Source organism: Ursus americanus, chromosome 7 (assembly GCF_024610735.1).
Source record: "Ursus americanus isolate L20-20 chromosome 7, mUrsAme1.1.p, whole genome shotgun sequence".
NCBI classification, from domain to species: Eukaryota; Metazoa; Chordata; class Mammalia; order Carnivora; family Ursidae; genus Ursus; species Ursus americanus.
In genome coordinates this window covers 77,671,233-77,686,998 of record NC_142133.1, presented here as the reverse complement: position 1 = coordinate 77,686,998, position 15,766 = coordinate 77,671,233, and the positions used below count along the sequence as shown (strand labels likewise).

At 50.4% G+C, this 15,766-nt stretch overlaps 1 protein-coding gene across 6 annotated transcripts in view; it reads left to right on the top strand.

Moving 5' to 3' along the window:
* GREB1 (growth regulating estrogen receptor binding 1) overlaps positions 1-15,184 on the top strand; it is a 129,625-nt gene extending 114,441 nt beyond the window's left edge. For all 6 annotated transcript variants that reach the window (XM_045776038.2, XM_045776036.2, XM_045776034.2 and 3 more), the window contains exons 24-33: positions 990-1,148; positions 2,096-2,238; positions 5,409-5,570; positions 6,301-6,505; positions 6,869-7,043; positions 9,008-9,226; positions 10,086-10,221; positions 11,428-11,628; positions 12,061-12,199; positions 13,378-15,184. In XM_045776038.2, coding sequence (XP_045631994.2) covers positions 990-1,148; positions 2,096-2,238; positions 5,409-5,570; positions 6,301-6,505; positions 6,869-7,043; positions 9,008-9,226; positions 10,086-10,221; positions 11,428-11,628; positions 12,061-12,199; positions 13,378-13,541 — 1,703 coding nt within the window. In that variant the 3' untranslated portion in view covers positions 13,542-15,184. The remainder of the gene's footprint in view (positions 1-989; positions 1,149-2,095; positions 2,239-5,408; positions 5,571-6,300; positions 6,506-6,868; positions 7,044-9,007; positions 9,227-10,085; positions 10,222-11,427; positions 11,629-12,060; positions 12,200-13,377) is intronic.
* The last annotated feature ends 582 nt before the right edge of the window (positions 15,185-15,766 follow it).

The following is a 15,766-nucleotide window of genomic DNA, read 5'->3' as shown; positions in this document are numbered from 1 at the left end:
GAGTTTTGACTTGGAGAAAATTCGGAACCAAGGAAGCCCCTCCATCCCTTAGTCTTTCCTTTGAAGGATAGAGGAGGGAGGCTCTTTGTCCAAGCTCTGAGTGTTCACACCTCCCCCCTCACAGTTTGGAACTGAATTTCAGATGAAAATCAGCAGACCTGCTGAGTTTCTGTGTCCTCACTTTCTTGGCTATCCCAATAACAAAGACAGGATTTGAACCCAGTTTGTTAAACTTCAAAGCCCAATTTCTCAGAAACTCTCTTATTGCCTTGGTTTGCTCTTTGGTAAAGCATGGATAATTGCTATTTTATGGGGTGTCGTGAAGACTAATGTGATATGAAGCACTGAGCACATACCATGGATATAAAAATCAGTATGTTATGTAATTTGAGTTGGACCGTCTAGCTTTTTTTACTTTCTTAGCCAACAAGCATTGAGTGAGCATCATAAATATAACACCAGTTATGATGTAAGATGTAAGACAGAATTTCGGCCATGAGTGGTGTTGGCATTCAAAAGGGAGAAACCAACGGGCTTGAACACTTAGGCTTTCTAGAGGTTTAGTGATAGGAGTTGGCCTTATTGGCTGCGTAGGTTTAGGTGTCAGACAAGAATGAGAACTATGTTAGGTTCCATTGGCGGTGGGAACCAGTGTGCTACATATAGGGGGGTGGGACCGGGGGGAAGCACAGAGCAAGCAGTAGGTATATTGGAAGTCCGCGTGGGAACCAGAAATGCAAACCCCCCCCCCCACAGGGAACATGGCACAGGCCATAGATAAGAGGTAGACCTGAAGGCACCTCTTGCTTCTTTAGAACAATCCTGAAGATGTGATATGTTCCAGGAGCCTTCGAGACACAGTAGCATTCTCTGGTAACCCGTGGACTCAGCGACCGTTCTACCGCAAGCATCGCCCTTGTACACATTTAAAAATCAGTCATTCTCACTTCCTAGTTTGTCACCTGTCTGTGTTTCTACCGATCTTACAGGTCTCAGAGAGGAATCAGATTGGCATTACCTCCAGCTCAGCGACCCCTGGCCAGACCTGGAGCTGTTCAAAAAGTTGCCTTTCGACTACATTATTCATGACCCGAAGTACGAAGACGCCAGTCTGATTTATTCCCATCTTCAGAGCATAAAGAGCGAAGGTCAGCCTTAGAAACATCTTGCGCCACCTTCCTCCAGAGTATGTAGGAAGAGCCTCTTAGAGGGCTGCGCCGCACTGTGCTGACGATGAGCTCAGTTGTCTGGTGGTGGGAAAGAACCAGCGGTGCCTGGGAGAGAACTGAGGCTCCTTCCTCAGTGGACAGGAAGGGCTCTTCCTGAGAAGTCAAGCTGGCGGCTTCATGCGTGCGGACAGGGATGAGCGTGCCCCTGGGGTGTGTCGTGGCCAGAATATCTTCAAGGTTCTGGCTAGTAGGGGGTATGAGACACGGACGTTAATGTACGAATGAAAGGCACATATTTCCCTCTCTACCCTCAGTGTCTTGTTTCCCCTTCTCCTTCAGGGACCACGGACTTTCAAGGTATTAGGACCCCGCAGGGCATCAGGGTCACCAGCAGGAGACGTCGGAGATGAGTGGGCTAGTGTGATTTTAAGCACAGACTGGGAAAGTTGGATGAGTGGAAAGGGAAGGATACTCACCAGACTCACTGTCAAACCACGAATTCTGTCTTCTATCTGAAGCATTTTCACTGACCATTCCTTTGCACAGACTGGTCTCTAACCCAGGTTTAGGGTTAAAATCTTAATCTTGCTAAGTCATTTGGCAAACCAGAGGCGATTCCTCTGCAATACGACACATGCGTATGAAGTTGGCAGTCCATTTGCGTCGTCCTGGAGTGAATCCGTGAATCTGTGTTTATGTTTGTCGGTCCGTTTAGTAAGGCCCCTTGTGAACACAGTCTGTTAGTTTCTCCCGCTCAGTCTCTGCTGTTTCTGACCAGCTGAGTCACCCCGGGGCCCAGGCAGGTGCCCAGGCAGGCGCAGTCACACGAAATCCTGTGACAGCATCTCAGTCCATTGCGATGTGAACAGGCAGCGGAGGGCCTGCGTGTTCTGCCTTCTGCTCTGTGATGCTGGCGTTTCCTGCAGACAGGGGGATGTCCCGGAAGCCCGAGGAGCTCTACGTGCGGCGTCAGACGGCGCGCATGAGGCTGTCCAAGTACGCGGCGTACAACACGTACCACCACTGCGAGCAGTGCCACCAATACATGGGCTTCCACCCCCGCTACCAGGTAGGCCGCAGGGCACGGGGCTCGTCTCCAGGAGCCCTGCAGGCAGCTCTCCCGCGTGGTTCATTTTGGCCGACACTATTGGTTCTCTATTCTCCTGATGTTTTCAGGTTTCATCCCAGAGCGGGACATGGAAAGTTCTAGAAGCCTTTGCTTCCGGGTCTACTTGTATCTCCATTTCCCTTCTGTAATCTGCAAAATTATTGCTGACACCACAGAAATAATGATTCTCCTGGGATCACACATTTGCTAGCGGCACAGTTAACTGTGCGTGTCTTCATTTTCTTAATGTTCAAGCAATTTCCAGACTCAGTTCTGTGCAGCAGACACTGAGTGCTGATGTCCCAGTCATAGAGATGAATAAACTCTGTCCCCATGGTCAAGACTCACAGTCTGGGGACGGAGATGCACGTGCACAAAACCTCAGAACAGTGAAGCGCTAGCAGGAAGGGCAGTACGGTTGCGCATAGAAATCATGTAGGGAAGGAGAGTTTGCACTTACTGAGCACCTACTGCATGCCAGGCAATGTGCTAGGCACTTTTGATAGGTCAGTACTTCCTCTAACCTTTTCACATAATAGGAAATGATACTTACTTTAGACACTGGGGTAAATGGATAAGGCTCCTGACCCCAGGCTCTGGCTGTCCCAGGTCTGGCTGGTCACCTGGAGGGGTCAGTGTTCAAGCCACATCTGTCATCCATGCAACACGCACCGGAGAGGAAACTGTCCTGTCTGGTTTCTTACTTAATTCTCAATAAAACCCCGCAAGGCAATAACATTATCCCCATTTTATAAATGAAGATACTATCTTGGGCGGGGAGCGGAGAATCAATAAGGATTTGCCAAGGGACCGAGGCAGACAGGAGAGGGAGCCGTGTCTGCACTAGAGGGGAGACATGGGGTCTCTCTGGGGGAGTTAGAAGTGAGTTTAGTCGGGCATCGCTGGACCCTAAAGTGCAAGGCGTGAGTGGTCCCAGGAGAGGACACTGGGAAGGTGGGGCAGAGAGCATGCCACAAAAGGCCATCAGGTTCAGTCAGAGAAGGACAAATGCCATAAGATTTCACTCCTATGTGGGATTTAAGAAACAAAACAGATGAATGTAGTGGGGAAGGAAGGGAAAAATAAGGTAAACACAGGGAGGTAAACCATAAGAGACTCTTAACTCTAGGGAACAAGCTGAGGGTTGCTGGAGAGGAGGTGAGGGGATGGGGTAACTGGGGGATGGGCATTAGGAGGGCACGTGTTGGAATGAGCCCTTGGTGTTGTATGCAATGGGTGAGTCACTAAATTCTACCCCTGAAACTAATAATACATTCTATATGTTAACTAAATTGAATTTAAAGAAAACATTTTAAGAAGAGGCATCAGGTGCTGTGGGGAGGGTGGAACGGGGACCGTTCAGGGAGAACTCCCAGGAGCGGCCTGGATGGGGGCAAAGCTTCATTCCGTGTAGTCTCTTAGCAGCCATGTGCAAGTTCACAGAGGGCCTGTGAGGCCGGTCATAAAGAAACAAGTAGCAGGCAGGATTTAATGTTTAGTGTTTCATTTCAGACCTAAGTAAGGGAAAGGGGAGGAAGGAGCAGCTGGGACAGCAGGAGGTGGCAGGAGCCAGTCAGACACCTATGAAGCCCACAAGGGTGTTAGGATACCTCATGCCCTTGACTGTTTCCAGAACATTCTACGGCAGCCTGAGCACGGGCTTGCCAGCTCTGTCCCTTTTGCAGAGGGGGACAGCAGACAGTGGCTTTAATTTTCCCAAGTCTGCCTGGTCTGGAGCTCGGCTGTCACTGAAGTAGCATCAAGACTGATTTTTTTTTTTAAACTATTCCATTTTACTGGAGACAAAATTAGAAAATGCATATGAGCAGTTTTTTTAAAGAATTAAAAATAGTCAGTAATTCTATTTGTTCCAGATAAGCTGTCCTAACATTTCCTCCTTGGAAATGAAATTTTCCTTTCAAAGCAGAGAAAATATAAATGAGAACATTCTCTTACTTTTAAAATTTAAAGAACGAAAGGAGACTCATGGGTTTTAGTCACGGTCACGTCAGTCGGTGTCCACAGTGAATTAACAGAATCGAGCTCCGGAGACCCTGGGCTCCGGCTGGACTGTGCCCCCGTCTCCGGGGGCGCTCAGGTCTGGGGGCCATGGTTGAAGGGGACTTAGAACCAGGCCATGTGAGGAGTGCTGAAGGGCACACACCCGCTCCCTGCTGGTCTTTCCAGCCTCAATTCCCCCTGCTGTCTTTCCCCCTCTCTCAAGCCTCCCTGGTCTTTTTTATGAAGCTTCCTCAGTTTTCTCCCTCCCCAAGTCAGCATCTATTTCTGTCTCATCTCTGCTCCCAAGGGGCTCTGTGGTTCTAGCGGAGTCACAGAAGGCGTTTATAGCTGGTATGTCCTGTGTGGTCCGCCCTCTCCAGGCCTTGGGGATTCTCAGGAGTGCAGAGCACATGCTAGCTGCAGGTCTGGGGAGGGGCTGTCCACTGGAGGTGGAGAGGGGTCTGGGAAGGAGGCTTGGACAGAGTCATGTGGCACGGGGTCACGGGGGATCACATCAGGGGGCAGTGCAGGCAGACAAGGGGTGAGGGGACATGAGGCTAGGCCTGGGCATAGGAGCGAGCCCAAGACCTCTGAGTGTCAGTTTCCACATCCATACAGTGGGAATGGGATGGTACCTGCTTCATAGGATTGTTCGTTATAGCGCCGAAGGTTTGGAAGGGGGCCCAGACAGAGTGAGTGTGGCAGAATTGTACAAGTGTATGCACTTACACAGTTTTATTAATATGTTGCTAAGCGTAATGCCTGTGATGGAAAAATATGTTTATTAGAATTAAAAAATGAGATCTATGGTGTGAATGCTTTTGTTGGAAACCTAGCACACCTCTGGGTCAAATCCAGAGTCAGGAAGGGGTTGGCACTTAAAGGGGCATCACTGGGTGAAGCATGGTCTTAATTAAGGATGGGGAGGGCTGAGTGGGTGTGGGCTCCAGTGTGTTTGCAAGACCTGTGTGTCCACACTTCGTACCGGAGGCAACCTGTGGGCGGGTTTCTTGTGCTGTGGGGCAGGCGCAATGAGCTTTGTGTTGTCATGCCCACGACGGGCCTGGGTTCTCCTGGGAAGTCACAGCAGACTCTGATGACAAGCTCTGTCCTTTCCCCTCGTGCCTCAGCTCTATGAATCCACCCTGCACGCCTTTGCCTTCTCCTACTCCATGCTAGGAGAGGAGATCCAACTCCACTTCATCATCCCCAAGTCCAAGGAGCACCATTTTGTCTTCAGCCAACCCGGGGGCCAGCTGGAGAGCATGCGGCTGCCCCTCGTCACTGACAAGGTACTGGCTCTGAGTCTGGGGGGTGACATCACGGTGGCTGTGAGTGACCGTTGTGCCGGAGACCTGGAGACTGTAGCTGCCTGATGAATCGGGCAGGTGGGGCAGGTGGGGACCGATACGAGTGTAGAAGGAGCTAGGCCGCATGGCTAAGGGATGGAGAGACTTAAGTCATCCAGAATAGCCTGTACTCAGCACGCAGTCGAGGCTAATTTGGCAGGGTAATGCATTCGGGTGATCGATGTATGCTAGTTCGTTTGGGTTGCATAAGAAAACCATTCCCAAACAAGCACTTAACTTAGCTTCTGATTCTCTGGGCTGGCAGCTTGGGCTCGGTCCTGCTGTGCGGTGACCCTGGCTTGGATGCGCTCACTCATGCCTGTGCTTAGCTACCAGGGGGGCTGGGGGTAGCCAGGCAGGGGTAGTCTCCGTGGGATGCCCGTCCCATCTCTGCTCCCTGTGGTCTCTCCTCCTCCACCAGCCGCCAGCCCCGTGAGAGGGTTCTAAGAGACGGCAGAGTGTCGGTTCTCTGGAGGCCAGGCTTGGAACTGGCATACCATCATTTGCACTGTTTCGTTGGTAAAAGCAAGTCTCCAAACTTAGCTGGATTCAGTGAGTGTGGAAATGGGCTCCATCTTTTGATGGAAGATGGTGCAGAGTCACATTTTAAAGGGAGGGGAATGATTGTGACCATATTACAAACACCTTCCCTTGTTATTCCAATATTTTCCAGAGCCAAGAATATATAAAAAGTCCGACATTCACTCCAACCACTGGCCGTCACGAACACGGACTCTTTAACCTGTACCATGCCATGGATGGTGCCAGCCATTTGCACGTGCTGGTCGTCAAGGAGTATGAAATGGCTATTTATAAGAAATACTGGCCCAACCACATCATGCTGGTGCTCCCGAGTATCTTCAACAGTGCTGGAGTTGGTAGGCATTGCTTCACTCACCCTTCTCGGTATAATTTCTGTGAACGGAGACTTGGGAGAATATTCTAGAGATGAACGTGCTTAACATTTTTCGTCAAGCTTTTTGATTTTTAAAGCTGTTTTCATCTGCCAGAATATTCTTTCTTCTTTGATGTTTGGCTATTGATGTAATTCACGTTCTCAGTGATGAGCAAGGAGAGGCAGACGTGTGTGTGCAGGTTGGTGATGGAGATGAGGACCGTCGGGAGCTGGCTGGTCTCGGGTGGGCCTTGATGAGCCGCTGTAATTCTGACCGGGGCTTTGGTCCTGTGTGGGTGTCCACGGAGGACAGACCAGAGAGTGGGAGTGGTTTTGCCCATTGCAGGTGCCGCCCATTTCCTGATCAAGGAGCTGTCTTACCACAACCTGGAACTGGAGCGGAACCGGCAGGAGGAGCTCGGGATCAAGCCACAGGACATCTGGCCTTTCATCGTGATCTCCGACGACTCCTGTGTGATGTGGAACGTGGTGGACGTGGACTGTGGCGGGGAGAGAAGCAGGTGAGATACCCCCCCACACACACACTGGGGGGATTCTCAACCACCGTCTGAAGACCACAAGGGACACCTCATCTTAGAAGGCATGGCGTGTGGCCGACAGGGCCCTGCATGTGGCAGGCTCCCTTTCTGAGCTCAGCTGTATTTTGAGTTTTTAATTTTGTTAAAGTTGTATTGATGTACGATTCATACAGAAAAACACACAATATATATGGTCAGTATAAAACATCTACAGGGGCGCCTGGGTGGCTCAGTCTCTCCCTCTCCCTCTGCTCCCCCCCCCCATTCAAGTGCACGAGCACACACTCTCTCTCTCTCTCTCTCTCAAATAAATAAATAAATCTTTTTAAAAAATAAAAAATAAAGTATCTAGAAAAAAAGAAAGTAATGATACATATCCAGAAATTTTCACACCGAACACCCATTTAACCAACTCCTCTTTGAAGAAATGGAACATCATACGTGCCCCAAAAATTCTCTCCTGTAGCCTTCCAGACCCTCCCTGCTCCCCCAGACTAATTCCTAACGCCCAGGTGTATTGTGGTTTGCTGTGAGACATTAGGGTAACAACAAATCTTTCTGGGTTCTAGTTTCCTCCTCTTTAGAAGGGGCGCTAAGACCAGTGCTGGGGGGTTGTCGTGAGGGTATCTAAGACTGAATGGTGTGCCCGGGGGTGCCAGTAGAGCAGCGCGAGGTAGATAGAGACTCCTGGCATCACTGGTAAAGTAGTTCCTTTTGTGATGTCGCCACATGAGTGTTTCAGTTTAGTGTTGCCTGATTATTTTTGGCTTTTTTTTTTTTTTGAAGATTTTATTTATTAGAGAGTGTGCACCTGTATGGGCAGGGCTAAGAGCAGAGGCAGAGGGAGAAGCAGATTCCCCGCTGAGCAGGGAGCCTGACTCGGGGCTCAATCCCAGGACCCCAGGATCATGACCTGAGCCGAAGGCAGATTCTTAACCGACTGAGTCACCCAGGCACCCTTTGTTTTTGTTTTTTTTAAAGAGACATTAGGTTCATTTGCTTCTTTTATGTTAATGATGTCCTTGTGTAACAATGACCATTGATCGCTGTTTTTCTAGAAAAAAATGTTTCTAAATGATAGAGCCGCATGTGGCTCAGGGGAGCAGCGATTCCTCTCTGCTTTCAGTATTCTCCCAGACACTCTTCCAAAGGCAAGAGCTTGGCTGAGGGCTGAGACGAGAAGAGAACTGGCTTTCATTCTGCCTTCCCAGCAGTTAACGTCCTGGAATGTTGGGGCTGGCCAGGCCCCTGGGGACTTTATTGAAGCCCCTTGGTGGGGGGAAAGCTGGGGTCCAGAAGAGTTACACTGTAATGAATCATCGAGCCTTACATCGGAAACCGGGGATGTACTGTATGGTGACTAACATAATATAATAAAAAATCATTTAAAAAAAAAAAAAGAGTTACACTGCATGCCTGGGCCCAGCTCCTCGCCCTGGAGCCCCTGCCATCAGCCCCCTCCCTGGTCATCAGGTGTCCCTGTCATCTTCAGAGACGGCAGACACTGGCAGTCTGGGTGGGGGGTCTTTATACTCTACCTTCTTCCTTCCCATCCCCTCACTGGAATTCATGGTGGAAAACTTGGCGCTCTCCCCACCACTTTACGTTCAGGTCTGTAAACTGGAAATGCAAAGTGTTTTAGCACAGGATGGGAAGAAGGGCCTCAAACACAGCATTGTTTGAATCCAAGCCCTGTAGAGTCACACTGGCAGGTTATCAGAGCCTCTTTTTCCTCATTTGTAAAGCGGGGGTGACATGTCCACGGCATGAGATGGCCGTGAGGATAAATGATAGTGAATGTGACATGCCCAGCATGGCACCTGGCACTCGGGGGTGGTCTACCCACCGGCATATAAGCTCCCATTGGGAGAGCAGCCCCCAGTCCAGAGGGCCTTGCTGCTGCTGGCACCTCAACCCAGGGACGTGAATCTTCCTCTTTCGAGCAGGGAATTTTCCTGGTCAGAAAGAAACGTGTCTTTGAAGCACATCATGCAACACGTCGAGGCGTCCCCCAACATCACCCACTACGCCCTGATTGGCATGCGGAAGTGGTCCAGCAAGACCGGGGGCGGTGAGGTGCGCGAGCCCTTCTCCCGCTGCCACGTGCACGACTTCATCATCCTGAACGTGGACCTGACCCAGAATGTGCAGTACAACCAGAATCGGTGAGTCCTGCCAGGCTGACGGGCCGCAGGAGCAGCCCGCGGACCCAGGGCCCTCCTCTGCCCATAGCATTGGTCTGGCCCTGCTTTCAGCCCTCAATGTTTTTTTTTAAAATTTTGCAGTGTATAATTTTGTGGACGGGAGGTTTGCATGAAAGCATACAATTTCCTTCCTCAGTTCCCGTGATACTTTATTTAGTGACTTAACATATGTGCTACATTGTTACTCCTGCTTTTTTGGCTTCTTCTTGGAACACGTTGCTTCAAAACTAAAAAGTAACTTCCGTGTGATACTCTTTCCGGGTCTAGTCACAGAAGCGCTCCCATCTCAAGGATGACCCACTTGCTAACGCTTATCGGGCATCTCCATAGGCCAAGCAGTGGGCACACCGCCAGCATGGCCCTTGTAGGAGTGTGGATCTGGAAGCCAGGCCGCCCTGCTGGGAATCTGGATTCTGCCACTTATCAGCTTTGCAATTCAGGCACAGGGCCTCCACCTCTGAGCCTTGTTTTCCTCGGCTGTAAAAAGTGGCTACTATTTTTATTCCGGGCAGTTTGTTGTTTTCTCTTTAACCAGTAGATGAAAACCAGTGTTCGTGGCGTCCCTCACGCAGCGCCTGTAGCATCGGCTCAGCCCATGGGAGGGCTTCTGGAGTGTTAGCCTCGGGTATACGCTGCCCGCCCCGTGCAGACACGTTACAGCTGGACCTGCTCTCCTTGTTTGTTTTGCCTTATTCACATGCCTACCCCGCCTCCAGAGCCCCCCCAACACAGGGGCTCACCCTCCGCATGGCTGGTGGGGGCGTGCTGGGGGGCGGGGCCGCATCCAGTCCTATCGGCCACCTCTTCTGCTTCTGAGCAGGTTCATGTGTGACGATGTGGACTTCAACCTGCGTGTGCACAGCGCCGGCCTCCTGCTGTGCCGATTCAACCGCTTTAGCGTGATGAAGAAGCAGATTGCGGTGGGCGGGCACAGGTCCTTCCACATCACATCCAAGGTGAGCGCGCCCGCCCTGTCTGCTGCCGGGGCTGCTGTGCTGTGGAAACAGGCTGGGAGCTGGGGGGAGGCCTGTCCGTGGGGCGGGCTTGATCCCTGGCTGGCGTTAGTCAAGGGTTTTAACTGGGAAGCCTTGGGAAGGGAAACATGCCGTCGGGTTTCTCTTGAGCTCGGATTCTGATCAGTCCCTGGTACACGTTCCGCCCGCACTCCCACCGCCGACCCAGCTGTGTGCGCTTGCCTGCCCGCGCACGTCCTCTCGCTGTTCTCTGTGCTCACTGGTCTGGCTTCCCTGCTGGACAGAGCTCCTGGGGGGAAGGGGCGCCATGCTCATTTCTGGGCCCCTGGACAGTGTCTGGCCAAATAACCGAGCGGCAGCAGCAGGCTGGGTTGGTGGCTGTGCTGTCTGTGCATGAGCCAGCCTCCTGGTGGGGAGAAACGTGGTCTGATTATGTCCGTGTTGGCCGCAGAATTTGCGGTGGAAAGTCGCAGCAAACCCTCAGAGGTCTGTGTCTTCTAGGAAGCCACATGGGGCTGGGATGTCTCTCCGATCCCTGAGCGAGGGCACCATTCTCTGGTTTTTCCTTCCATCAAACCTTGAATGTTTCCCTAATAATGGACATCAGCCAGTCCCAGTGCCACCTGCCTCCTCCCAGCCTCTGTCCTTCCTTGTCTCCACTAACTCCTTATGTGGTTGCTTACTTGGCCTGAGCTGGGCCAGGTCTGAGTTCGGATACCAGTCCCAACCACCACCCATCTGCCCCTTCCCATCAGCAGGGAGTGAAGCCTTCTTCAAAAGGGAAAGTCCATGCTCATTTCTCTTAAAAAGTAGCAAGACATTTAAGTAAAAGGTCTGTGCTTCCAGAAGAACTTGAGAATCATTAACTCCTACCCACCCCCCACCACTGAGATTTCTTATTGAAATTGTGTTAGATTGATTTTTCTAGACCAGACAGCTGGTTTTCTGCACGGAGTGATCCCTGTTACAGTTCTTCCCGATCACATTCATTAGTTTCACACGTCCCACTTTGGGAAAAGCCCAGTTTTTCTTAACAGAGAATTTTATGGCTGAAGGTTGGGTTCTCTGCTGCCAGCTCTACCCTGCGACAGAGTCTTCGGGGCCAGGGCCACTCCCCCCAGAAGCCTGGGAAGGGACCTCTGTGCTCCGGGTGGCTGGGAGTGGCTGACAGCACGCCTCCCCTCGCAGGTGTCCGACAACCCCGTGGCCGTCGTGCCGGCCCAGTACATCTGCGCCCCGGACAGCAAGCACACGTTCCTCGCGGCCCCCGCGCAGCTCCTGCTGGAGAAGTTTCTGCAGCACCACAGCTACCGCTTCTTCCCGCTCTCCCTGAAGAACCACAGCCACCCCGTGCTCTCGGTCGACTGCTACCTTAACCTGGGATCTCAGGTGACTTTCCGAGCGGGCCCCGCTGCGTCCGCGAGCTCACGAAATTCCTAAAACAGATGTGCCACCGTCCAGGACTCGGACTTGTAATTACCTATTGCTCAGTTCCTTTGCTCCTTTGTAGCTGAGAGAGTGCAAGCGCTTTGCCCCCAATATCATGAGTTAGGAATGAAAGCCGACTCTGATGCCAAAACACTTCTGATGTTCAGGGGAATTAATGAGTAGATACATCAGGAGAAGTGTCCTGGAATTGATTTCTAGGATTTAGATTTGGAAATAACACTAAATACCGTCTCTGCCCCCACCCCCTGCCCTGCCCCCAACAGCCTTGAGCTTGACCACGCAGTTAGTTGTCGTTAGATGCAAAACCTTAGCATCGTGTGGTTGAGGATTTCAGGGAAAACGATGGTTTCTCTTGGACTTCCTCTTTTTCAGATTTCTGTGTGCTATGTGAGCTCCAGGCCCCACTCCCGAAACATCAGCTGCTCTGACTTCCTGTTTAGCGGACTCCTTCTGTACCTCTGTGATTCTTTTGTGGGAGCTAGCTTCTTGAAAAAGTTTCATTTTCTGAAAGGTAACTGCTCATACTTTTTATCCTGGACCTTGATTGGAATGCCTTTCATTACCCCGTGCATCTGAAGAGGTGACTTCTGGTCCTCGTCCTTATTTGCCAGTGGGTCAACTGAGGCTCAGAAAGGAAATATGACTGCCCCGATTATCCAGAAAAGTACAAGAAGGCTGAGATGTGATCCCAGGGTGGCTTTCTTGCCCTTGTACCTGTCTGGGTAGAGACGAGACACATCCCCTTTCTTTTAGGAGAAGAAATAGTTTCAACTTCTGTGTTCCTTTTCAGCCCAAATTCTTCACATCAGCACCCAGTTCCCTCAGACGTTCCTTCCTCCTGGTCCCTGAGCTCTTCCTCCTCGTCTCGGGGGTACTGCCTGCTCTTTGCCTTTTACTCTGACCTTCCTCCTTCTGTAGTTGTTGTCATGCTAGAGTGGTTACGAGTGACAGACATTCATCCTATAGGACGTAAAAAAACGGTTTCCAGCCAGCTGGGATCCCTCACCGATCTTCACTTAACCTTGGGCGACTTGGCTCTGACCTTCTCGAGCAGGTGTTTCCTGAGCACCAACGCTCTGTACGGTTTGGGAAGTAGTAAGAGGTTTCTAATACAGGCTTTGCCTTCGGGAAACATTATGTGTAACAGGAGGATAGAACATGAGGGTTGGAGGGAGACAGACCAACAGGATGAATGAACAAGCCAGAGTGATGGATTGACGATGCAAGGAGTGGAGAGGAGGGAGAATTCCCAAGGCTGGGCGGGGAGTGGGGGTGCCGCGTTGGGCCTGGATGCAGGTGGCTTGCATGGGACGAGAAGGGGGGGTCCCTCTGGGAGGCAGACTGACACAGGGCAGTTCACACGGGGCTGGAGCCGGGAACACTTGGTTTGCGATCAGACCCATGTGTCTGCTTCCGCTTCTCTCCCCACCTTTCCCCCACTTTTTTCTGGACCTTTCTTTTGGCCTCCCTGTTGTCTCACCTGCCAGACCTGCCAACTAACAATTGCATTGTGTGTCCTGCTAAGATTATGAGGGATTCCAAAAGCTGCAGGAGGCCACCTGGAGGTCTGGCTCTTCCCTCCCCAACAGCATTCTCTTTCCTTATTGCAAGTAGAATGCAGGCGGTTGCTTGCATTTGGATAAACTCACCTGTTCTCTTCAACACCTCTGCCGTTGCCCGTGCCTGCAGGTGCCACTCTGTGCGTCATCTGTCAGGACCGGAACTCCCTGCGACAGACGGTGGTCCGCCTCGAGCTGGAAGACGAGTGGCAGTTCCGGCTGCGGGACGAATTCCAGACCGCCAACGCCAAGGAAGACCGGCCGCTCTTCTTTCTGACGGGACGGCACATCTGAGGGTGACAGTCGCAGGTTTTCTGCAAGAGTGGAGCCTTCAGAACCTCATGGGCTTGAGGCCAAATCTGGGATCCCTGCATGCTTGAACTGGAACGGCCGCGGGACCGGTGTGCCGCCCCCTTGTGCTGCGTGCTGGGAACCCCGGGCCCGGACGTGCACGGAGTCTTAGTGAGAGCACCGAGGAGGAATCGGTGGTGAACAGGAATGCAAATCCATGCCTCCCGGGTTCCGGGCCGGACCACGTGGCCCTGGGCTCTGTTGAAACCTGTTTCACGAAGAACAAACTGTTGCCTGCTGTCATGTCTTCCATGGACAAACTTGACTTTTCTCTTAGTGCTAAAGGATTGCTCTTGAATTTTCTCGTAGAGGTGCCAGTGTTTTGGGCGAAGGATAGGATTTTGGCTATATGGGTTTCCTTATCACCTAGTATAAAGCAATATTCCAGGAGAACATTTTAACTACAAAGGCTGGAGACAAGAAGAAACTAAGGTCATTTCCTAAGAATTATGTAATTGCCTACAAGTTTGCTCTTCTAGAAGCTAACCCAAAGGCATCAACTCTAATAAAGTAAAGCAAATGGTTTTACGTCAGAGCACATATGATTCTATTAAAATAAAATAGCATAGGGTCAATACCCTGCCTCTTAGAAAGGGCAAAAGTGAAAAAAGTTTTCTTTAAAACGAAAAGGGTTTCGGGAAGGAAATTAGGGTCACTGAGGTTGACCTGAAGAGACAGACTTTGCCTTACAAAGGAAAGAGGACCAAATTGCTTGCTTTGAAACAACAAACACAACCAAAGTGACATAGAAAATAGTTGGTGAGAACTAACCTTTTGTCTAATTTATTGACGCTCAGTTTTTGGTTCCTTAAATAGCTTGTTTGCTCTTATGAGTGCTTGGCCCTGATCAGAGTGGAAGGGGCAGAGCAGAGAAGACAGCAGGAATGTTCCATGATGCTCACCGGTCCATTTGTCTGCCGGAATGTATATCAAGCCAGCGTGTTGGAGTGCCACCCGCAGGCCAGGCATTGGACCAGGTGCTTTTACAGTTAGGATCCTGCTTACTGTCTTCCAGCAGCTGGCGTGGGTACAATTATTCTCCACTTGGACGAGAAGGTTCAGATGCAGAGAGTATATACCTCTCTAAGGTCACAGTGCAGGAGAGAAGCAGAAGGATGGGCAAGTAGACTCCTGCATCCTGGACCAGAGTGTGTCTTGCCCCGCACCACAGTGCTTTGGGAGTGTCCCTACATGAAGGAAGAGTTTAAAGATATTCAGAAATGAACCATCAGAATGCATTCCAACATGTCCATCTCAGACATAAGCACTCTAACGGATAACAGTCCAAGAAGAAATCATTTTAAAAGATGATGCCAAAGAGTTAATCTTTTTTTCCCCCCTAAGAAGAAAAAAGCCCACGAGTATAAAAGATTAGTTTGATGTTTATAAAACGATCACTTTGTATATGTCATTATTCCTGTCTTGGAATAAAAACTTACCTTCTTTTGTTGTATTTGTCTTTTGTAAATAGCAGCTTCTATGCTATTCTTCCCATTTTATTAGTTAATTTAAACTTGAAAAAAAATCCAAAATATTCTTGTTTGTTCCAGCCTTATAAATAAAACAGAGAGTGCGCTTATGGTTTCTTTGGTGAGTATTAATCACATTATTTTGAGAGGAAATAGTGTGGCCAGGGATCTCCAGGGGCTCCCTGCTTAAAATCTCAGAAAAGACAGTTTTGGAAAGGAAATAGTAAATCCATAAAAAGAAGCATATATGTGGAGAAACTCCTGAAAGAGAAAAGCAGACAGAATTAGGTGTAGAGAAGAACAGAAATGAAGGAAAGCGCAGCTTGGACCATGCAGAGAAACTCGCTCAGTAAGATGGGGTCAGGGGTGTTGTGTGCCTCAAAATGGCTAAGGAAGCTGGAAGGGGCCTGGGGCACTTGTCAGGGTGATTATAGTTTGGGACAGCTGTGCTGTTCGATTCCTTCCAGCTCTTCTGCAACACTGGCAGATGCCACCAACCTGGGCTAAGCAGGTGGCTGTTGCTATGGCTATAGCAGCCTGTGGAGCCTCGAGGAGGGGGGCATGGGGGTCCAGACTTTTGTGAAGACAAGCTATTGGCACACCCCTCTCCTGTCCCCCACAGTCCCGTGGGGGCAGTTTATAGTAAACAAAACAAGCAAACAGGAACTCCCTAGTATGGAAATCAACAAACAACTAAGA